Genomic DNA, 23,851 nt, shown 5'->3' on the forward strand with positions numbered 1-23,851 from the left:
AACCCCAGGTGGTCCAAATTTCCGGAGTCCCCCACTAAGGCGTGCCTCATAATCAGATCGTGGTTTTGGCACGTAAAACCCCATAATTAAATAAATTTTTTTTTCTGTGAAAGACCGAGTTCTCCTGCTACACTGCAAAAACACACATGCACTGTGATGGATTGCATCTAGTCACACTAACAACTTCGCTGTGAACTCTAGTGACTGGTGTTAAGTATGTTAAGTTAATCGTTGATTAAAATAAGAAAGAACTTGTAGAATGTGCGTTCGGACAATTCATTATTTTTACAATGTACATTTTTCTAGCCAGCTATTCTGTGCTATGTTAATGCGGAAGAGGAACAAGATCGGTGACGATGAGGACAGAGGGAACAGCCTAAGGACAAATGAGAAGATGTACTTGTAGACTTGACTCTGGAACTGTATGGTCTTAAAAAATGAAGAATGTAGGTGTAGGCATCCTGAAAAGTATCGGATGTTTCAGCTAATGTGAAGCATATCACGCGCACACGCGCACACATGCACACGCACGCACGCTCACACACACACACACATGTACAAGAAAGCTCTTTGGATAAAATCAAGTGGATGTTGTTAGCAACCTCCTGGGGAAGCCTTCAGTATTTTCTATTTTTATTAATGGAGTAAGTAGTGCTCATTAATTGACAAACCTTTTATCTGTCAAGTTTAGGGCCGAAAGATCAATAATGTAAGGTTTGTGGGGCACATTTTAAAGCATCACTTTCAGTTGTTTCCGACGGGTTACCACTTGTGTAGCTCTTTATTTCATGCTTAAAGGAAAACCCGGAAACTGTTAAGAACCTGTCATGGCCTGCTACTTGCGTGCCACAGTGGCTTTCTTCTAAACACAGAAGAAAGAGCTGCGCAAATGATAACATGTCGCAAAGAACTGAAAGTGGTGTCTTCAAATGTGCCCTACAAACTTTGCATTGACATTACGGCTGTAAGCTTAATAACTAAAGAACTTGTTAAATAATCAGTACTAATTACTCAATTGATAAAAGTACAAAATATACTGGAGGCTTTTCCAGGAGGTTGCTAAAAACATGCAGTTGGTTTTGTTCGTGCAGAAAGTTCCGCTTTTTTTTTTTTTTTTAGCACGTGGTTCGTGTTAGCTGGGACACCCTATGCATTTACAGCCCCGCCAAGCGCCAAATATGATGTCCTCTGACAACGGTTGACTGTTGACACAGGCAAAAGTGGCAGCCAACATCTTTCGATCTTGCGAATATTGAAGGCAGTTGAATTGTATGTTGTCTGGATGCTGGCATAAACAGCAAAGCCACGGTGGCCAGGGCGTTGGCGCTCCTATGGTACGCCCATGGGATTTTTGTTTTTCTTTGCATCTGATGGAATAATTAATCTCGAAACCCCGTCACACAATACAACATATTATTTTTTTTTTTCAAACATTGAGACATCAAATTTGCTTTTCATGGTGTATTCAAGCACCAAAAAATTTAGGAATTAAATGTTTTTTTATCTTGTCATATGCAGGTTACTTTCTTCGTAAATATTTTTTTTTGTGGATCTTAAATTATTTCACATATTCGGGCGTACATACATTAAAATTTCAGGCTTTTACAGTGTTCTTTCCGTCCTATGCAGACTGGTTGGAGTGTACCTGTGGAGTTGGTTGTGAACCAGGAGCTTGGCATCGGCTACCTTACAGACCGGAATGGACAGGTTCGTGCCTTGTGCAGAAGTTTTTCTTGTAGTATGTAACACGCATCCCTTGGGTGATAGTCTTCGTTGCTTTTGATCGCAAGCACGCATTTAATTTTTGGCGTGGCTTCAGTATTTTCGTTTGTTGCACGAAAACTTCACTACAACGATGCTATTTGTCTTTTGTTTGCCTCGCACAGCTAATTTGCACCTTGTGTTTGTGTGTTGTTTGTGCGCGCTGTGTTTTTGAGTGTTTTATTTATTTATTTATTTATTTCAGTGCTGCCGACCTGAGTTGCAGGCCTTAGACAGGAATGCGTTACAGCACAATAATGAAAGCAACAACAAACAGGCAATACATTAAAAAAGAAGGAAAAAAAATCATTTTGTGCAAAACATTGTGTGCTGTGCACAATGGACAGTACAGATACAGGGTAAAGTCAATACAGTCACACTTCGATATAATGAACATGTATGTAACGAATTATTAGATATAACGATGTAAATATAAATTTTCTTGCTAAGATCAGTGTGTAGCAAATATATATATGTTTATAACGAATACCGTATATAACAAAGGTATTTGCATGTCAGGTTCGACTTCATTATAAGGAGGCTCAACTGTAGTGCAATAATGGAAAGTATAAATATAGGATAGAGCAAAAAAAGGGAATGTCTTATGCACGGTGCTTGTGTGCATGTGTGTGTGTGTGTTTCTTGTTTGTGTGTAGCGATTAGCTTGTGTGTGTGTGTTGCTCGTACGTGCTTGTGCTTGCATGCACATGTGGGGTTTTGTGTGTGTGTTTGTGCCTACCGTTACACGCTTTTGCCTATTGTTACAGGTCAGATAAGTGGTGTTACTCTTTTCCTCATTTTTTGTTTCTTTAACTGTAGTTAAAGAAAAACGTTCTGTACTTGTTGTCCTTTCTTTTTTGTTTTTTTCTTTTTGCAGCTGAACCACATAGCAAACTTCCAGCAGGTGCAGAGCATTCAGACCATAGTCAGCGACGTCAGCCCAAAGCCGGTGCTTCAGCTGAAGATTGCGGGGGCCTCAGAGGTGAGCGCTTGGAATAGGTGGCGTGGCCACTTGGAGCGAGTGTCACGTGATTACACCGAAAACGCAGCTTAGTAACGCTAACTAGTAAAGAAGGCCACTTGTAATTAGTGTCACGAAGATTGTACGTAAGGTTCAGTGCTCTAAACATGGAGTACTTTTAGTGATTGAAACAGGGTGGTGCAGAAGATAGCACGCCGCTGTTTTAGACTTTAGAGAGACACTAGAGAGAAACATTGTTTGAGTTGCACTAATAAATTATCCTTTTACAATACCAGTAAAGTCACTCTTAGCTAGAAAAGAGGCTTGGTGAGCCAGAACAGACGCAGAAACGGAAGGCGGGTGTCGACGCCATCTTGAAGTTCCCTCACTAGCTAGCCGTGACGTTGTGGATCTTGACGTTTTATGCTCGACCCTAGTTAATCTTTCATCGGTAAATATGGACCATAACATCCTAAAGGAACTAAAGACTTGACTGAGCAAGTTTCAAGAACTTTAGCCGAGCCACAGTGACCCCAAATACGAGAAAATGCTTTGAAATCCATAATGTCACACCGACGTATCGGTGCCGGGCTTTTCCTGCGAAATTCAAAAAATGAAAATTTTACCTTCGTTCTCTCTTCTAATAATCAACCTATAACAGTGAAACTAACAAAAATAAAGTCCTTAAAGAATACTTTATCTGTGTAGAGTGATTTAGTGCATCTTTTTAGGGACCCTTTAGCTAATTAAAAAAAATGTAATTTTTGAGGTACATGTCTCCTCAGAGGCCTGTCCTTTGTTCCTTTCTTTTTTTTGAAGTATACACTAACTAGATGCATGGCAAGTTCTCTTAACCCCTTAACTGCCACACAAACGTGAAAACATTTTATGAGAAACGCAGATTTTTTTTTAAAACCTGCATTGGTGGTCTAATACAAAATGCAGCAAAAAAGTGCACAGTTCAACTGCCAAGAACAACATAAATTCAATGTGAAATAACATAAAATGGATTAACAAATAATCAATCTATTGCTCAATCAATTAGTCAAAGGCAGACACGCTTTTCTGTCAGTCAAATCAAATCAAATTCCATTTCAGGTGCTAAGCATCTCCTGCCCGTCACTGGCTGTTGCGGAGAGCATTGCCGACTTGGTGGATGGCTACTGCCGGCTGATCCAAGGGACACAGGCTTCCTTCTGGAGCCGTAAAGGTACATCTTGCCGGGAGAAATGTCCCGGTCACGTAGACTCTCGTAGTGTGGCTGATTTCTGTTGAAATTTCAAGCGTGCCTATAGTTGGTAATCAATTATGAAAGCTGGTCCCTGCGAAAAAATTTGTGATGCACCTATCTTAAGTTCCTCCGCCCTTCAAGCAATAGTTTTCTCGCCGATCTCACCAGCATGTGGAGGGGGGCCCCCCGCAAGCAGGCAGTTATTATCTCAGGTGGGGGCTGTGAAAATTCAAATTGCTGGTTGTCTGCCGAAATTCTTTCGATGACACCAGAACTACGGCTTACGCATATGATTCTATTTAGCTTTCTGCCGTGTCTTAAACTTGTGATGGCAGTTTTTTGGTGGAACTTCGGATTGCATTGGCTTCAGCTGCAGCATTCATGGGTGGCCATGTAGCAACACACTTGGTGGCCACCGAGTTCAGTTCTTTTAGGGGCGAAGCTCCTTAGGGTGTGGGTCGGTTCCCTCCTCTGTAGTAGTAGTAGCCACCTCTAGTTTATGAATTGCTCAATAGATGGCGTTGTGTGTCCGTACGTGAAAGAGACGCCGCATGTAGTCTTATGAAGTGTTCACTAGAAGTCCGTAGCTCTGGTTGGCATGGAGACCTGCTATGTATGTATGTATACGCATATATACATATATATGTATATGTATAGTATAACCGGAAGCCGACTTCCGCTTCCGTTTCCACTTCTGGTTCCGCTTCCGGTTCCACTTCCAGTTCCGGAAGCCAGCATCCGGCTTCCGGAGAACGCTTCCGGCGTTTTTCTCTCTCGTCCGTAGCTAGGTGCGCTGCGGTGCACAAGGGCGTACGTTCCCGACGCGCGTTCTCTTTCTCTCATTCCCGATGCGCGCTCTCTTTCTTTCTCGTCCGTAGCTAGGGGCGCTAAGGTGCACAAGGGCGTTCGTTCCCGACGCGCTCTCTCTTTGTCGTCCGTAGCTAGGGGCGCTGCATTGCACAAGGGCGTTCGTTCCCGACACGCGCTCTCTTTATCTCTCGTCCGTAGCTGTGGTTTACCCTAGTTTACCCGAATGATCCCCCGGTGCTTCGCCCACTCATCATCATTCACTTCGTGGATATGCTGTGATTTTTTAGTTTAACGAGCTAAACGGCACCGAAAGTTGGCGCAAGTTGGTGTGCATTCGTGGTTGTAATGGTAAACGCAGCCTAAGAAAGGATGTAAGGAGTAGGACACAGGAAAGGACAACACAAGCTTGTCTTGTATTTTTCTCTGTCCTGTCTGTGTCCTTTTTCGCGCTGCTTTTGCTATTCCAGGTATGCCTAACGAGTGTTAAGCCTGTCCACGTGATTAGGCTATGAATGATTATTGACAGTCTCGACATATTCCCGACAACCTTGCGGACTGTCTAGACTATGAATGATTATCGACAGTCTCGACGTATTCCCGACAACCTTGCTGACCGTCTGTAAATTTCTGCTGCATTGACATGAAGCTTCAACTGCATTGACACGAACTAACTCTGCTGATTGTTTGAGGTTCAGGTATTTGTTTTCTCTCTGCCTGTCCGTGTGATAACTTTCGTGTGACATGTGTGCTTGCTTTGCTAATTCGCTGCATGCTTCAGTGCTTTTTGTATTCTGCGCTGCGGTGTTGTGTCGGAATGCGGCGAGTTTGACTGCTTAACCTTTACTTGGCTCTTCACATTCGTGTGTTGATTGGTGGTGGCATCAAGGTTCAGGAGGAGTCATAACAGTACAAAGCTCTGTATGTTCAGAAGTGTGCAAAGTATCGCGAAGGCTACTGGATGACCATAAAGAGCACTTCTAAAAAAATGTTAGCTTGCGGTTTTAGGTGATCATCGCAGGCTTCTATGCTGGTGTTTGCAGATTTATGATTGTGGCAGTCGAAGCAGGTCTTCCAGGATGTGGTAGACATTAACATTCAATTCTGTTTTCATACCAAACATAAAAGTGGGCATGCTTACTGGGCCGTCATCATGCTGGGTGACAAGTTGGCCAACACTGCCCAGAAACGACATTCTGTTGGTCACAGTATCACACGAAATTGACTGTAATTGTTGGATTGTGCGTTTTGTTCTAATATGGCCACCGCCGCTTTGTTTGCGAACTGTGTCAGGCAGTTTGTTTGCCCACTGGGATGATGCCTACATTGTGGATCTGTGAATGAGGTCGACGCAGTTAATTTAAGCGAGGCTTAGGAGTGCAATAGTTAGTGTTACATTACATAACTAGTAGAGTTGAAGTGCGAAAGGAACGCAGGAAAGACGAGACAGACACGGATAAGCACAATTCCCGCATATTTATTGGTGCTGTTTTGCTGAACAAAATTTAGTTGAAAGTTATTGCATGTCCTTGTCTGACCTGTCATACCTGTCTTCCTTTCTTGCTTCATCTCTGCTTGCGATAAATTTGCTGCTCCTGTTTGGCTTAGAAAAGCTGAGAGCTAGTCAATGTGTTAACAGTGTCAGACTAATGTATCCACCATATTTTTTGTTGTTTAAGAATTTAGCATAGTAATATTCCTCAAAAAACATCTCTTTTGCTACTAACAAATGCTTTAAGGCTTTATGTCAAGCGTAGACTCACAGTAACTCCTTTTCTTAGCAAGCTGCGATGAAGCACTGTGGAAAAAGTGTGCAGGTGTTGCTGGTGTGATGTTTGCTAGCCGTGTTTGCCTGCTGTGTGCCGTGCCTCTTTAACGCTTGTCGCTTGACCTTGCTCTCTTCTCGGCTGCTTGTCTCTGTCCTCGTAGAAGCCACTGTGGAAACTGAAAGTGAAGAAGGTAGGCTCATTTCTCCTGCTGGCATTGTGTGGCTCATATCGAAATAAGCTGACTCAGTTGTAGTTGTGCGTAGTCATATTGTATGGTGCGTAATAGTCACGCTTAACTGAAAAGACTTGTCTAGCATAGCAGCATGTGTTTTCAAATAGCACTCACTGCATTGACAGTTGTCTCAAATGCCTCTTGTATTTCTGATTGTTCCACAGTATTTTGTAAATACAACACGTGGGTGCACGACTGCATGATGTCACCACTTGGACACCCCTTGTCAGTTTTGAGAAACAATACCACAATGTCTGTCTTTGTCACCTAGTACGTTAGCCCTAATCTACTGTTTAGTGGTCCATTGTTGTGAAAAACTTATATGTTTTAAAACCGCTTCTGTGCGTGCAGATTGCTGAAATTCTTTACTGCTTTACAAGTTGTAGTCAACGAGAAGCAAAATCACTGTTTCTTGACGATGTGGAAATTTTCTTTGTAATTGTCTTCTAGACTACAGTGTTAACTTAAATTGGTTATTATGAGCATGGCGATAATAGTGTCTATGGGCAATGTTTGACGCTGCATTTTACCTTTGATTTTCAGATGCACATCCCCCTAAATACAGGTAAGGACAATTTTTTTTTGTTTTTTTTGCATTTCATTGTAGCTTGAAGTGCGTGGAGAGAGATGGAGGGTTCAATAATGGCATGGCTCTTGTATTTTCTTACCTAGGTCAGGTGTCAAGCACAAGAATCATTCCAATCCCTCTGGTCCGAAGAAGCAGGGTGCTTCAGGTAACAGTGCTTCTAGACCGAATGGTTTTTTTGTTCCTGTCTTGCACGTTTCATAGGACTAGTTGGTGGGACATTGAAAGTCCAGCAAAAAGATTTTATAACAAAGCCGCTTCAGAGATGAAAGTATCTACATTATATACTCTGGTAGTATTAATTGTAAGCGTGCAGTATATTCATTACGTGCTGCTATTGGTGGGACACGTTTTAGGTTTACTCTGTTATTCACAATAATACTTTAATGTTTGGCGCTCTTTGGCCACAGTTGCCCTTGCGCCATAAAAATCTACCACTAACTAATAATACTTTAAAGTACCAATAATCATTATGTCGAGGTTCGACTGTACGTAGAGCATGAACAAGCAAGGTGAGCAGTGAGGATGAGACGGGATGCAGACGAGACACAGAGAGGAAGCGTCCCATTCTCACTTTCTGTACTTGTAATTTTTCTGTATTGTGATAACTAATCAGGGTTTGTTCTTTGCGCTCCTGTGTCAGGACAGAACGCTTTCACTCTTAACAGTCTCACTTACCTTGCAGAGGACTATGCCGAAATTGTTGACGAAGAAGGTGACTACTCAACACCTGCAAGTGAGCTCCCTTTTGCTTTTTTCTCTATTTGTATAGCAGCCTGCATTCTTACTCTAACAGCCTTAAAAGAAGATATTGCTCTTGCAGCTGCTTTTATATTGCTTATGTTTTGTGGCAAGATAACATTTTAGGTCCGCATCCCTAACAAAACATTTGGAACCTTTCCGGGTATTGTTGCTAAAAAAAAAAGAGTGGCAAAGAAAGTCCTATGTGCACCTTGACATCGAAGCACCAAGCAATGTCAGAAATGTTGAATGCTCTTGCATTTAGTTCCCTCTTGGAAACTAAATGCCCTGAAAAATCGAAGTGAACTTTAACACTTCGTGTTTTATTTAATGTTGCAGACAAAAAAATAAAATGCGATCCTGCTGCAAAATTTGAGTGAAAACAAAGCAGCAAGAAGCGCAACATCTTTTAAAAGTTGTTGGAACTAAAACGTCAGTTACTGTAATGTGATTCATGGAAGTGTGTGAGTGCATAAACTAGTATTTCTGTCACAAGCGACAATGAACCTACACTTCTGTTACAGACATTCATTCTTTCTTACTGTGATCCACATATAGCTCCATGGCTCTCTCCATCATCGCACAACACACACCAAACCCGCCAGTTGGAGTCCCGCCACCTCGTTCTTTGTCCAGCAACTACAGTCCCCTGTGCAACACTCGCGCCATCTCTTGGCATTCCCCTTAACTACTCGGAAGTCCACTAGCACCGTCCTTTCTTCTCACAGTACTACAAAGCAACGTGCTTAGCAAAAACATTTGTCATTGTAAAGACATAAGAGCAGTGTTGAACAGCTGTGTGAGTACACATAACTTATAAATGTGATTTCATGAAGTGTTGCTTAAATAGGAGCGCCAGGTGTATCTGACTCTTCCAGGTAAATCGCCGGCTGATTTCCGCTCGAATTTTGCACAGAGATAGCACTTTGGATTGCATGAAGTTTAATACCATGTTTGCGAGCCTTACATTTTGTTCGAAATAAAGCCGAACTGTTTGTTGTTTGCGGCGATGCCACTCAAAAAGTGTTGATTTTGCTGCAAGGGAACGGTGGCGCCATCTGTCACTGCTATGGTGGATTGACGCAACCATTTCACTGCAGCAAAATTTACATTTTTCTAGTTCAACACCCACGCACTGGCAGAGTCTCCAGTGGCTCGTAGGGCAGCACGCGGGGGTAATTTCTGTCCTGAGAGACCCACAGACGCTATAATAGTCTCAACGTTCTAGCTCAATCTCTCATTCACTTCCTTGCCGTTAAACAATTGAAGCGGGGATGTCAGTGCCGAAGCTTGTCTGATTTTGGTCATGTGACCTGAACCAAATAATCATGATAAAAAGTTACCTGCGGTTAAAGCATTAATTGAGTAATCAGAAGAATTCACTTCCTTGCCGTTGAACAAGTGAAGCGGGGATGTCAGTGCCGAAGCTTGTCTGATTTTGGTCATGTGACCTGAACCAAATAATCATGATAAAAAGTTACCTGCGGTTAAAGCATTAATCGAGTAAGCAGAAGGTTAATCGATCAGTTGCCCAGCCCTACCGAAATGTCATCCTTGTTATGATGCCCACTCTTGTTTCGATGAGTGCAATGTCTAGACATTGGCAAAATAGCATCTCAAGCTGCTTGCAAGCTCAAGCATCTAAAGCTCAAGCAGGTTGTGTGCTGAACATAACTGTTATTTACAGGAGAATCAGTGAGTCAAAATAAGTAGTGAGAAACAAATTGCAGTTGATTGGTAATTGCTGTCAGTTGCGAGCAGGTTGCTTTGCTTGAGCTTGAAGAAGTTCTGAGTTCCTTTATTCACATGAAGTTCAGTGAATCTGGCTGGCTGTGACTGAATTTTTCGTTGGAGCAAGAGCGAAACCAGGTGTCTTCTAGAAAAAAAAAATATATATATTTTGAGAAAGCGAGGACCATTTATGTCATGCTTCTGAGAGTGTTTGTCACTACAAATAATAAGAGCACATTACAGCCCACTTGAAATTTGAAGTACTCGTCCCAAGTAAGAAGTGAATGTTTCAGTGACAATGGGCTGCATGCTTAGATCATGTTTTTTTTTTTTTTCTGCAGCCAAAGACTATGAACTTTGTCGTTCCCACATCACGCTTGGTGACATCATTGGTGAAGGCCAGTTCGGAGATGTTCACAAGGGGACATACACTTCGAAGGTGCGTCATTATAGACCATGCAGTAGTTCATGGAGTGCCTCAAACCAGTTTTCATGAAAAATTGTGAGAATTTTTTTAACCTTTATTTATCCCTTTCTATTTTCTTATGCATTTGTTGCATTTACAGAGCAGTTGCACTCAAAATCTTAACATACTAACAGTGCACTATTATGATACAAATTATCTGTGGTTTACATAGTTTGGCTTCTTGTTCTGATTCAAAAAGTTTAGTTCCTCTGTAGTTGAGAAGGAACTGCAGAAGTATAACTTTGGCCTGTGTTTTCAACAGAGCGCTTAGTGCTTGTTTCATGTGTGGGACCAAATTCAATTAGTGAGGATGGGGCTGACAAACATGCAGTGCTCTTTTGCAAGGTATGTTAAACACACACTGAACGTTTCTCATGCTTTTCATGCAATTTTCTTCTCAGCCTCTGCGTTTATGTGTTATGAACACTTTTTCTCACTTATCCCTGAGCAGTTTTCCTACCTAGCTTATTCTACCTTTCTTTTGAAGGAATATTGTCAGCTTTGTGGAATTAAAGGGGTTTTCTGTTCCAACTGCAGGATTTTGGTAATTTTGCTGTTACGGCCTAAATGCTTACATGTGGTGGCTGTCATGTTGCAATTCTCCGGAACTTGGCACGCAGGCCGACAACCAGGTGGTCCCTGTGGCCATCAAAACCTGCAAGGTGGAGACGGAGGATTCCATGGGCGAAAAGTTTCTCGAAGAAGCCTGTGAGTTTAGCTCTGCTGTTCCGCATTTCTGTCGTAGTAGTAACAAGGTTGTACACATCCAGGAACTAGCCTTATTTAGAATGAAGCAGCACACATTTCATCTTTTGCCGCATTTAAAGGGCCCCTTACCACCCCTGACATTTTGAACACATTTTTGAAAGAACATGCTTATTGTGTGCAGAAGGCCATGACGATAGTCTGTATTGAACATGGCAGCGCTACGTGCTGTGAGGAAGGCACAAATGAAAAAAACAATCCCGCACTCCTCTTGGAGCTTTCATCATCATGATGCCTATATTTATGTCCACTGCAGGACGAAGGCCTCTCCCTGCGATCTCCAATTACCCCTGTCTTGCGCTAGCTGATTCCAATTTCCACCTGCAAATTTCCTAATTTCATCACCCCACCTTGTTTTCTGCCGTCCCCGACTGCACTTCCCTTTTCTTGGTATCTATTCTGTAACTCTAATGGTCCACCAGTTATCTACCCGGAGCTTTATCAGTCCCTTTTTCACACATCATGACGTCGGTGGGACCACGCACTTGATGTCACCAGGGTTAAACCTGTTGATTGGTTTATTAACACTTGATGAGATTGCCAATATGACGAGGCCAGATGTGTGCTCAGAGAAGGAAGAGCGGCTCGCCAATTGTGCGCCACTGATCTTTCTGTGAAGCTTTCATTCAGTCAGTGTTGCAAAGAGGGTGAACAGAGGTGCATAATGGTGGAGCCCTTCTTCGGGTTCTCTTTTCTAATCGGCTGACGTGACCTGCAACGTTTGTGGCAAAATAGAGAGGGCGCACGTGAGATAGCATGGTCGCCGCTTAGGTATTCATCAAACACCTGCAACTTTGCTATTACGGCATCATTAAAAAAAAAAAATTTTGCAGCTGTATGTTCGTTGTAGACTGTTGCACAGCTGTCGCCATATAACAAATTTTCAAGGTCAGAGGGGTTTAGAGGCCCTTTAAGGAGGCCCTGTGATACTTTTTGAACATAGTGAACAGACTTGCTTAGCCACTGAGAAACATTCTCATAAACGTCACAGTAAGGTGCCACTCTTGTCTACATGCATCCAGAAGCCCACAATCGGCCGTTTTTTCAGCTGTAAAGCTAGCGTTCCTTGCGAGGCACTATGCCAAGCTAACGGCGATGTAATGATTTTTGCAGTCAGTGCATCTTATGACGTGGAAATTGTAGATGTGGTTCTTGAGATGAAACTTTTATGCAGGAGACAAGCCCTAGCATGTGTAGCTAGCTCTTTGTCTTCATTTTATGCACGACTGATGCCACCAGTCTTGTTTCATTAGGAAAGTTCAATGCAGAAAAGTGCATTTGTGTACTATTAGGAAAAGGGTCTTCACTGTTTCAAAGTCATTGCCACATTTTTTTTTCTCTTAGCTATTACAAAAAAGTGAACATAACAGCCAATGACGCATTTAACTCATCAGGGCTTCATATCCCAGTCGTCTGTGGAATAACCTTCCTGAAAGCATAGTTGTAGAAAGTAACCCAGACAAATTCCGGCAGTCACTCAATGGTCATACTGTCAGTTAACTCTTTCCCTACCATGGGGAAAATAGGTGTTTTTTGTATGTTATAGCAGATGCTTTTTTCTGAAGGAACTACTGCACTCAATATTTAATGTGATGCATAAACAGAAAGCAAAATGAATGCACTTTTCACGCATAAAAGTTTTATTAACGAGATGTATGTCATAAAAAAGATATAAATTGTTAAAATCAAGATTGTGTGATAAAATTGAACAAAGTTTGTATCTACTAAGAAAAAAAAAGTTATGAAAATTATGAGATATAGAAAATGTATTGCCGTCTATTAGGCACTATCTTTGAAAAAATCAAGATTTTTCATTGAACAGGTATTCCGCTACAAAAATTTAACTGGAAGCACTACAGTTGGGCATGCTGGGCTGCGGCCGCCGATGTTCCGGGCTCGTTTGCGTCGTCGTCGCTTTCAGACTCTTAAGTCCGACCAAAAGTCAGCATCCTCCGACTTGCTGCTATTCGATGTATCGAAAAGATCAGCCGCAGAGGCAGCAGAATCGCGATATCTGCGATCTCCCGAAGTGCGCGCGCTGTTTCCGGAGCCGCACATTTTTGTGTTCTGCTTTGACGATCGGGAATCTTCGGAGCATGTTTAAAAATCACTGCCTGGCGGGAAAAAATCGAACTGCATAGAAAAAAAAAATATAGTTTTTCCTCTTTCATGTCCGATGGCGCAGTGTGTCCGCGAGCAGCGGAAGGTATAGAAAGCGGCGTTTCAAACCATCGATAGAGAGCTAATGATGCCCAATGGTCGCGGTAGGGAAAGAGTTAACCTATGCCCATCATTTTTTATAATTTTTTTTATTGCAATGATTTGTGCGTTACAGTGCATTGTGTTTAGAAAGTTTTAGCGTGTCCAGTATTCCGGCAAATGCAGGCAGTTAAGGCGGATTGCCGGATGAGCAGAGGTGTAAACGTGAGCGGCCTAATGGTGACATGACTAGGTGGCGCAGTGCTCAACCAGACAAACACAGAGCTATTATTGCAGTTACCAAGTGTATCCTACTTCGCTGCTGGTCTAAGTTTTTGTAAGCGATGTAATCGTGTTCACGGTGTCTAGCATTTTTGAGAAGAGATTCTATATTGGTGGGGGAATTAGCTGCTTTACTTTTAAGCTGCTAACTTCAGACCACTGACGCGTTTGATAAATATGCAATAACTAACACAGAAATGTTTTTCATGCTGAATGTTAGCAATTCTTTGGAGTATTCATACAGCTTAGACTTCCCATGTTTGTTCTGTCTACTTTCCTGTTCCCAGCTGTTGACTTTTGACATGGAGCGTTGTATTTTAGTGTACAGCCTGTGCTGAACAAACATGATTGTGATTGTCTTGCAGATATCATGCAGCAGTTTGATCACCCCCACATTATCAGGCTCATCGGCATCTGCTCAGGATCACCCATTTGGATCGTCATGGAGCTGGCCAAGCACGGAGAGGTAGGGAACGGGAAGTGCGACGCTCTGCTTTCTGTGTGTGCTTTTCCAGCATTTGCAGAGAGAGCTTTACTGTTCATGGACCCAATCTGTCCAGGAAACTTTTAAAGCAAAGCGTCCCTTGCATTTGTATGGACTGTCTGATCGTGTCCTCTACAATGTTAATTGATTTAAGCATCGGTGGCAAGTGATCATTGTTACATGTGTGTATGTGCGTATTTGGTTGTCTCATTATTTCCTCATGTCATTTCTGTGTTCTCATTTGACAATCAAATGTGGGAAAGCTGATGACGAAATGCTGCCAGCATTTTAAACATCATATTTGGTACATTTGCAGAGTACACTTCAGTTGGTCACTTAAACTAAGAACAGCCTATCGGATTAACCAAATCAAATTAAAATCTCCACACTTTCAACTCTAGATGATTTGCGGGCATTTCAGATGCGAGCCTACCTGCAGAACAACAAACATCGGCTAGACTTGGCCACTCTCATTCAGTATGCCTACCAGCTGAGCACAGCAGCTGTCTTATCTGGAAAGCAAGAAATATGTTCACAGGTAAGTGGCTGGCATCTTCATTGTATTGTGCTGTATAAACAGACTTTTAATGGGATTGTCCAGTGGCATTAAAGGTAGAAAAAAAATTACAATATATATGAAACATGGCTGTCAGTGGAGTTAGGCTGACTAAATCAACATGGATATAAAGCTTTAGCTGATACGCAATTGATGGGAGAACTTTGGGCGTTTCTGAAATTCAGTTAAGTACTTATGCTGTCTAAAGGAGCCGAACCCACAACCTCCGCATGATACAGCTCCATACCTGCCAGTGCTCCCAAATTTTTTATATAATTTATGAATTTGGGCTTGTCTACGATTTTGGGAATGTTGCATCAAATTTAACGAAAAATAAATTCTTAAAAAAAAAAACAAGAATATTTAGCCTGCCAGTCTCTGAGCCTTCTGTTGGAAGTCTTCTGATAGTGAAAGAACACCAGAGAGAGGTACTTTGCTTTGAACAAGTTTATGTAGACTTGTTCCTGAAGCAGGCGACATGGCCAAAAGCAAAGTTAGTGAAAAAGTAATTGATCTAAAAACATAATGTCATCTCGTGCCGTTCCAAATTTGCTGTGGTTTGTGTGCTATGTCTAAAGGTAAATCATTGTTAATAAAGAAGTGTATGTATCCTACGAGAGTTGTTTGCTCAGGGCAAGCTCTGAAAAAAAATGTGTGCTATTGATGGTTTTTGCGAAAAAGCACTTTCTTTGTTCCGTGTGCAATTTAGAAGAACAAATGTTTGCTCGTTGTGCCGGACAGCGCTTTATTTTCGAGGCTGTTAAGCATGATGGTGCTTTAATTCTTGACAATTGTTTGTTAGGGCCTTGTAAGTGCTTGAGAAGCCTTGAATCTGTTCTGCAATGCCGGCTACAAGTGCTGTAAATCCTGTGAATCAGTCAATCAGTCAGTCACACACAACGTGCGCAGGGCATAGATGCCTGCAAGATGTGTTCAGTGTATGCGACACCACGGTGCAGGGACATAGCAGCGCGAAACGTGCTGGTGTCATCGCACGACTGTGTCAAGCTGGGGGACTTTGGCCTGTCCCGCTGGGTGGAGGATCATTCCTACTACAAGGCTTCTCGCGGGAAGCTGCCGATCAAGTGGATGGCACCGGAGTCCATCAACTTCAGGCGCTTCACAGCTGCGAGCGACGTCTGGATGTTTGGTGAGCCATGCCCTTTCGTGGCGCGATCGAAGTTATTTTACCATGTCGTGCTTGTGTGTGCGTCAGTAGGAAATCCCATCAGAATCACCGAGAAGTCTCAGGAGTTGTTACCCACCACAGTAGCTTAGTGGCGATGGCGATACGCTGCTGAGCTTGAGGTTATCAGTTTGATCCTGGCTAGGGTACACCAGGTATTTCGATGGGGGCAAAATGCAAAAACGCTTGTGTACTTAGATTTAGATGCATGTTAAAGAACCCCCCCAGGTGGTCAAAGTTAATCCAGAATGCCCCACAATATGGTGTGCCTCGTGAGTGGCACATAAAATTCCTGGATTTAATTATTTAATCAGTCAAGAGCATTTGAAGCTAATAATTTTGTTAGTGAAGCTGACAGGTACTGGGTGCTAAGGAGGTGCTTTTGGGAAGGAGAATGAAAGAAGAGCCTGTTGCCTTGAGGTTTGAGAATAACTTGAGGTTTCTCTATAAATTACTGAATGCTGCCAGCTGCCCTTTCACATGTGTGGCAGGAGAGGATTGAGCAGGATGTATCGAAGTTCACAGCTGCTATGGTTGGGTAGGTGGTAGAGAAGGGACAGTGCTTTAATCGATCAGGAGTGAAAGAAAGCATCGCTGCATCCTCTTTCACCCCCTCCCCTCCCCCCCAAAAAGAAATAAAGAAAAAGGAAAAAAGTATGTCAAAGTGTTTCTTGTGGGGGAACTGCAACACAGCAGAAGATTGCATGATGAAACATTCAACTGTTCAGTTTATAGGCATCACCAACATTAAACAAGGTTCTTTGTAGACAAGCTTGCAAATGTGTCGAGAGCTAATGTAAGCTGAAGAGTTTCATGTCACATGTGCCCCTGTACAATGGATAATTATGGTCTGACTAAAGAAAGCAGAGAATTGTGATATGGGAGTGTGGAACTGTGATATTGGGGAAAGAAAGGAAGAAGGAAAGGTAATACTAGTATCTATTTGTTTATTTAAGGCATGACAGTTATTGTGGGCATTTATTATAAATTAATCTAATCTCAAATCATTTTATTGTGTTACCAAAAATACAGCTAAGTGTACAGAAGAGGGTCCCATCATCATCATGTGCCGTGCTGGGTATTTTCCAAGTCTCTTGAGCTGAATAAAGGTTATCTCGACTGCTGTCTAACAGTATTTCTGTTCAGTCATGTCTTCTGTTTGACTGTATTTAGATATTGAAATAAATATTTGGTTTCACTTTGGCTTGAATCAAGTGGCGATCGTTTAGGCTCTTTGGAGCCATCCCTGAGGACAAAAACACGGCCTCGTCTCTGCAGGTGTGTGCATGTGGGAGATCCTGATGCTGGGCGTCAAGCCCTTCCAGGGAGTCAAGAACAACGACGTGATTGGCCGCATCGAGGACGGCGAGCGGCTGCCGCTTCCTCCCGACTGTCCTCCGCGGCTGTACAGCCTCATGTCCCAGTGTTGGTCCTACGAGCCCTCCAAGCGGCCCTGCTTTCGCGACGTCAAGCAGGTGCTCAGGTAAGGAACGGTGGACCCACCTTGAACCTTGGAACCTTTGTGGTCATAGTGTGAGTAGTGTGGCCATACGTATTTGGGCAAACAAGCGGATAGCTTCCTAACATGGAGGAAGGAAACAAGATGGAAGATCACTTTTTTGAAGCCAGATATAAAAAGTCCGCCACTTTAGGCAGGCCATCCTCCACTAGTAAAAGCCATTCAAAAGTAGAGTGGAGATAGGTGTAGTGTCCTTTTTTTTATTGCGATAGCAATTATATGGACACTTCAAGTGGATTTCTGCCGTCGCTGTCGCCGTGAGGTTCCGTATAAAGTCCAAGGGCGATAAAATCGGCGCCGTGCTCCGTATGCACGAGTGAAAGTGCGTGGGGGACGTGCGCTATCACGGAGAGCAAACGCACGGCGGAAAGCAAACGCGACTTCCGTCGCGCGAAAGGGTGTGGGGCTATGGGAGAGAGGGAGGCGGGGCGACGGTGTGCTGCGGCACCAAATGTGTATCTTGCAACAGGGCGCAAGGGGAACTGGCCACTCAATCTCCTACGCGAAAGGAGGAAAGAGCGAAGGCAGCACGGGAGGGAGGGAGGGGGGCAGCTTCTAATCTGCCAACAACTGTGTTGTACTTTGCCCGGCTGTGGTGGTCGCCCGCACCGTCTCTTAAAAGCAATCTCCACACGGCTCTGACCTTTGTGTGCGCTGTGCATTCGCCGCTCAGTTTCCGTTGAAGCAATAGACTACACAAACCTTCGCTCGCAGCGGCGGCTGCACTCGCTGCCAGATTTTGACAGTGGTTGTCTGTGGTCATTGAGTGTGATCTATTCATGTTTGCTTGTGCGCGCTGACACCACGCTTGTTAATTCAGTTAGTACCGTAAAAACCGTACTATAGGTCGAACCGGAATATAGGTCGACCCCCCAACTAACCAATTCTAAAAATGAAAAAAATGTTTTTCAATGGCAAAAGTACCGATAGACACCCTTACCTTTAAACAAATGCGACTCGGTCGGTTGCACAATGGTGACAGTATTTATTTAAATGCTGCTCCGTGCCGTGATGATAAGGTGCTGACAAACACGCGGGTCGATGGTCGCGCGATACGAAGCCCACGGCAACGTTGCCGTGGGCTTCCGCGTACTCAATCGCCCTTTTCTTGAAGGCGACGGTGAATTGCCGTCGGCTTCCGCTCATTTTAAAACAAAATGTGTAAAAGCAGCCTGAATGCGATGGCGAAGGCGGCTGTTTACTCCATCTGCCCATTGTTGTAAGAGTTCCGTAGTTTTTCTGCCAATGTCCGGTATATAAGACGAGGGTCGACTTTTCGCAATGGTTTTTTGAAAAAAAGTTCGACCTATATTCCGGTTTTTACGGTAAGCGAATGGGTCCAAGTTTATGCAGCTGATAAAACTACTATCCCTACTCTGAATGGCTGTCTACGAATCGCAATTGATGCTTCGCCTTTCGGGCGAAACTGCAACATTTCTTAAAAATTAAAACATTGAGGAAACGCATTCGGTGTAGTTGATTACTGTGTTCACCTTTCACTAACTATTTTGGGCAATGGCATCAGAGTTACATTTCTTGTTTTTGACGAGAGCTACCAATTCAAGTGGTGTGCTCCAGTCCAGAACATGCCGTTGAATGCACGGGAATGCCTCGGCGGAGGGTTCAGTTTTTTGTCTTTCTTGGAGAGTCGTCACACTTTGAATATGCACCTCGGGTGGTGTTGTGCCTTCCGTTGAGCGAAGTGTAGTCGTTGAGCGAAGTGTAGTCGTTACTCCTTAAGAATGCTGCATGGCTATTCTCGAGTTGTAATTTTGCAGCTAGGTGCTTTCAGTGTCAACTCAAAGGCACCAGTGCGGGAGCACACGTCTCTCCTTTTCCCCACAGGAATTCTTAAGGCGCCATACTTCATTGAAGGTGTGGCGCTGCACCCATGGAATTTCCTACAAAAATAACTAGAGGGAGCTCTGGCGCTGCGACCATTTAGCTACCACGGAAGTGACTGGTATTGAATGCCATGTCAAGCAGAAGTGAAAGTATTTCCGAAAGTGATTGATTGAGAATATGGGCCCTAGTGTCAAAAGCAAGTGAGGCCAGCCCAAGCACACACTAAGAGTGTGAGGAAGGCATAGGTGACTGGTGACTGCTATTTATGCCACTGTGGTGACACTTCTGGTCTGTGAAAGACGAAGCCTCTCGGGCAGCAGCAGCGGAAAAAAAATTCAAGGGGCACCTCGTTATTCCGATGTAGTTGAATGCAAAAGCATTGCAACCACCAAAGGTTGAGGGTTTGACTGCCACAAGGGTTGTGGCTTTGAGTACATTAATTATCTTAATGAACTGTGCCTTAATTTTCCATTAATTAACACCAAAGGTTGTGGGTTCGAGTGCCTTCATTAACTCTATCCTATTTAACTGTGCCCTAATTAACTATGCCTTAATTAACTTTGCCTTAATTAACACCGACGGTCGTGGGTTCAACTCCCACCAATGGTCGTGGGTTCGAGTACCGTAATGAACTCTATCTTAATTAAACCTGCCTTAAATAACTTTGCCTTAATTGACATCATCAACTGCCTCGATTGGGTCACTGGGGCTCACTTGACTTTTTGGGCAATCGGGGTCACACCAATGCCGACTACGTCGGATTTCCCACCTCATGAACCATATAATGCTTTCGCATTAATAAAGCAGACTAGCTCTCGCCCTGACAAGGATTTCTGTCCCCTAAGCCTTGTCTCTTCACCGCCATAAGATGCAGTTGGCATTAACCCCACAAAGGCCAATGTATAATTTTTCATACGCTGATTTTGGTGCCTAAAAGTCTGATTTAAGCACTGGAAACCCTATGCAGGACCCATACAAGTGTTTTTGATATACCGGAGGGAGTTCTGAGTTGTGGATAGCCCAGCAAATCAATTACTAAGTAATTAAATACCGTATTAATGTACTAATTAAGGTGCAGACAATTATTGTTTCAATGTTTTCTTTGTACCAATTACCCCACTATAGCCGTAAATAAATGTTAATAAGCTGTTTTAATTTTCATTGATGTGGAATAGCATTCGGGGTTTGTGGGGTTAAGGCACTTTGCCGTACATGCACTGTCACATTATCCTTTCCCAGCGATTGTTTAAAGGCTGCATTTTTTGGTGCTCGGAGAACTGCAGAAAACTACGAAATAAAGATGCGTCTGAATTGTGCCGTGTTCACAGTGAAATTCTGGCCGAGGAACGGCATCAGCTGGAGGACACCATGAGGCGGGAGAACCGCCGGGTGCAGGCCATGTCCTGGGGTAAGTTGCGTCTCGCTCGGCCTCGCAGCGCGATAGAATATTTCCTTTTGGATTGGAGCTCCCTCCCACCTGATGTTGCTACTTCTGCAGCAGAGGCAGTCAAGGGTTTGACGAAAACTCGTCTGGTCAGTGAAGGTGAAATTGCAGTCACTGACAGAAGTCAAAGAGGAAAAAAGTATGGATGTTCCAGAGCCCATATTGGTTCCTCGGCCACACCCAAGGAACTTGTATGGTCAGTGACCAAGAAAATGAGTGCGAAGGGGTGTGACCAAGGAAGCCGTATGGACTCTGTAACGTCTCTACCTTTTCTTTTTTCGTCCTGGACACTATCCTTGCTACTCATGTACAATTTTGGGCGTGTACCGGCATGGTAAAAATAAACTTAAAACTTTGCCAGTGACCACAATTTCACCTTCACTGATGTTACAAGCTCGTGGTGTGTTGATTCAGTTTTATCTACTGTGTTTCCACTGCTATGACACACTGTGTTGTTTGTTAACCCGTGTTGTACTTGATATTTTGTTCTACATTTTTCTGGCCTTTCCCCTCCCCATCTCATTGCTCGGCAACTGAACTCTTAGCGCTTGGTGACATACACGCTGTTTTTTTGCTGTTTTTTTATCTTCGTTTTCGTTCTTTATCTCGCCTGTTATGTTTGTTCTTTACCTATTGGCCTTGGTTTTCCTTGATTATTTTCGTTGTTGCGGTTGTTCTCTGCATTAGGCAAAATCACTTAAGACTAAAATATAGCACCTCTGTCTTGGCTGCCAACTGGTAGCTGATAATTCAGAAAAAAAAAGAATGAAAAAAAAAATTCTCAAGCTGTTTTCTGTGACTAGTCACTGGTCCTAAATGGAAGTGACAAATGATACCTGTTCCTCGGCTAGCAACGAAAAAGGTGGCTGGACGGCAAAGAGTTTCTGGACGCTCATTCCTCTGTCCAGTCATTTCTTTGTTGTATTGTTTCATGTCTTTCGCACTATAAGGAAGTGACAGAGAGTAGTTTTGCAGATAGATTATTATTCTTATTCTTCATATTATTATTAAAACACGTATCATTATGCTCATTTTGCAGGTTCTTCTGGATCTGATGAGCCACCACCCAAGGTGAGCAGCAGCCTCGCAGATGCTTACGAAACAGTCTGTGCACGCACGAGCAGCGAATGAAAATAGATAACCTGGTATATATATAGATGGACTGCGTCTAAGCTGCGGTATCTGATTTCGCATCCGCCGATTGTGCTAGCCACTGCCTCTGCCTCTGCTTCTTCTCATCGCGGACTCAGTCGAACAGCTTACTTGTTTCAAATTTGTTCTCTCACATGCTCGCATGCCTGCGCTACCTTTTGCAATTGTGCCAGGGCTCTCCGAATCGTGTCGCAGCCTTCCCGGCACCCCGTCGACCGAGGGAGCCGCGCGCAGACGCCGACCCCGACCGTGGGCACCTACATCGTGGCCCAGACGCCCGAGGTCCTGGCCCAGCTGCTACAGGAGAATGATGGCAGCCTGCCCCCAGCGTGGGCCTATGTGGCACCTGCTTCGCCGACCAACACATTCACGGTACAGGACCTAGCTGGTGGTGGTGGTGGTGCCCCGAGCGCCCCGGGCAGTGCGCTGGGGAGCGGCGGCAGCAATGCCGATGGCAGCAGCACGACGGGGGGTAGCATGGCAGGAAGCACGACGTCTTCATCGGCGTCCCCTCGAGGGGGCGCTGCCGTGTCAGCGGGAGCAGCGGGTCAAAGGTCAAGCCTCGCCTCACAGGTCAATGGCCTCATCTCTGCAGTCGGGGAGCTCATCTCCCTTCTTTGTGTGACGTTTACTAACCTCCCCCCCCCCACTTGGAATTTGGATGTTATTAACTGTTAGCTCTCTTGTGGCTCTTAAGCTTGTCTTAGTGTATAGCTTGCTTTGAACAGTGTGACCACATCACTTGGTCAGTTTGTAGCTTGCGTGGCTGGTAAAAAAAAAAAAAAGAAAGCTAGCAATGTATGCGCACCTGTCAATTGAGCAAATGGCATACACATGGCCAGTGTTTGCCATATGTCAGTGAGTAAAATTTGAGACAAATCAGGTAAACAATGATGCTGTGTGTTCTGTTAAATGATGGGGACCAAGAATTGCAATCTTGCTGTGGAATTTGAATTAGAACGAAGCATTCGTAAGCGTGAAATTTCGTTTTAATGTTGTTAGAACAAAAATGTAGGCCACTGTATACCTGAGAATTCTTTTCACTGACTACATTACTTAGTGTCTGTATATATGTACATATTTTACAGACACAGGGTGATACAGATGTAACAGGAAAAAAAAAAACATAAAAACTTGATAACTTGAGAAGTATAGACTATAGCAAGATGCAGTTCTCATATAAATGCTTAGAGAAGCATGGGGGTTAATATCAAAAAGTTCTTATAGCTAGAGTCGGTTGCATTTGTTACCAGCAGGTGGCTCTTCAGTTGGGCCACAACAGCACTATCTCTTGGTGACAGATATTATGAGAGATACAAACTCGACATGTCCAGTAAATCTAAACATTGGAGACTAGCGCTTAAAAAGCAGTTGGCTCATAGGAGCTCTGCTAACTGTGCCTTCGTAATCCTTGAAAAATATTTGTAGTTTGTAGATTGGCCTCCACTACCTAAAGTCTGTCTGGCCTCCACTGATGCTGTTCACTGCCCATTTCAGGACCTCGTGCTTGAGCAGGAGAGTTACGACAACCTCGTGGTATGTCACAATTGGTTTTCACCAGCTTGCTCGGCCGTGCTCTGCCAATATCTAGTGCTTGCGTCTGCCGTATGTGTTGGTAGTCTCCGTGCCGTTGGCATGTTCCCATAGCGTCGGTAGCCTGGTGAGCCTCCCAACTTGATTTGATGAAGCTGTTTTTGGTTTTTGCGTTTGCGGCTGCATGAGAATAAAAGCCAGCTTGTGAGGCGAGTGTTTGCATTGCCCGCTGTGTAGCTGTTGTTATAGCTTGCTTCCTGCGCATCATTGACGTTGTGTTCCTTTGCTGTGTGCCATTTTTCTTTTTGCGTGGTATGTTTGTTCTGGTTTTTACCTTTTGTTATGCAGCCTGGTTTGTGAGGCTGCTGCTGAGAAGATGACCCCTTATACAGTTGAACCCTGTTATCACGAAGTCGCATCTGATAGAAAAGTACCTTTCTTATATCCAATGTTCATTATAAACATGCATGCTGACACCGGTTAAAAAAACATTGATCTGGTCTATGCTAAAGAAATGCAAGCTGCCCTTGACAGGCCAGCAAAGGGTCTCCTGTTGATCTTGATGGGCCATTGGTGGCTTGCCGTGCCAGTACATGTCATG

The 23,851-nt window shown here is 43.7% G+C and overlaps 1 protein-coding gene across 1 annotated transcript in view; it reads left to right on the forward strand.

The window, feature by feature from the left end:
• LOC119431409 (focal adhesion kinase 1-like) overlaps positions 1–23,851 on the forward strand; it is a 57,816-nt gene that overhangs the window by 17,396 nt on the left and 16,569 nt on the right. Inside the window, 18 exon segments of the mRNA XM_037698901.2 lie at positions 1,630–1,707; positions 2,639–2,743; positions 3,821–3,932; positions 6,690–6,719; positions 7,305–7,326; positions 7,434–7,495; positions 8,033–8,083; positions 10,161–10,258; positions 10,906–10,993; positions 13,897–13,997; positions 14,437–14,517; positions 14,519–14,553; positions 15,531–15,721; positions 17,036–17,240; positions 20,450–20,529; positions 21,605–21,636; positions 21,913–22,290; positions 23,215–23,253. Coding sequence (XP_037554829.1) covers positions 1,630–1,707; positions 2,639–2,743; positions 3,821–3,932; positions 6,690–6,719; positions 7,305–7,326; positions 7,434–7,495; positions 8,033–8,083; positions 10,161–10,258; positions 10,906–10,993; positions 13,897–13,997; positions 14,437–14,517; positions 14,519–14,553; positions 15,531–15,721; positions 17,036–17,240; positions 20,450–20,529; positions 21,605–21,636; positions 21,913–22,290; positions 23,215–23,253 — 1,788 coding nt within the window.

Source organism: Dermacentor silvarum, chromosome 10 (assembly GCF_013339745.2).
Source record: "Dermacentor silvarum isolate Dsil-2018 chromosome 10, BIME_Dsil_1.4, whole genome shotgun sequence".
In the NCBI taxonomy this organism is placed as follows: Eukaryota; Metazoa; Arthropoda; class Arachnida; order Ixodida; family Ixodidae; genus Dermacentor; species Dermacentor silvarum.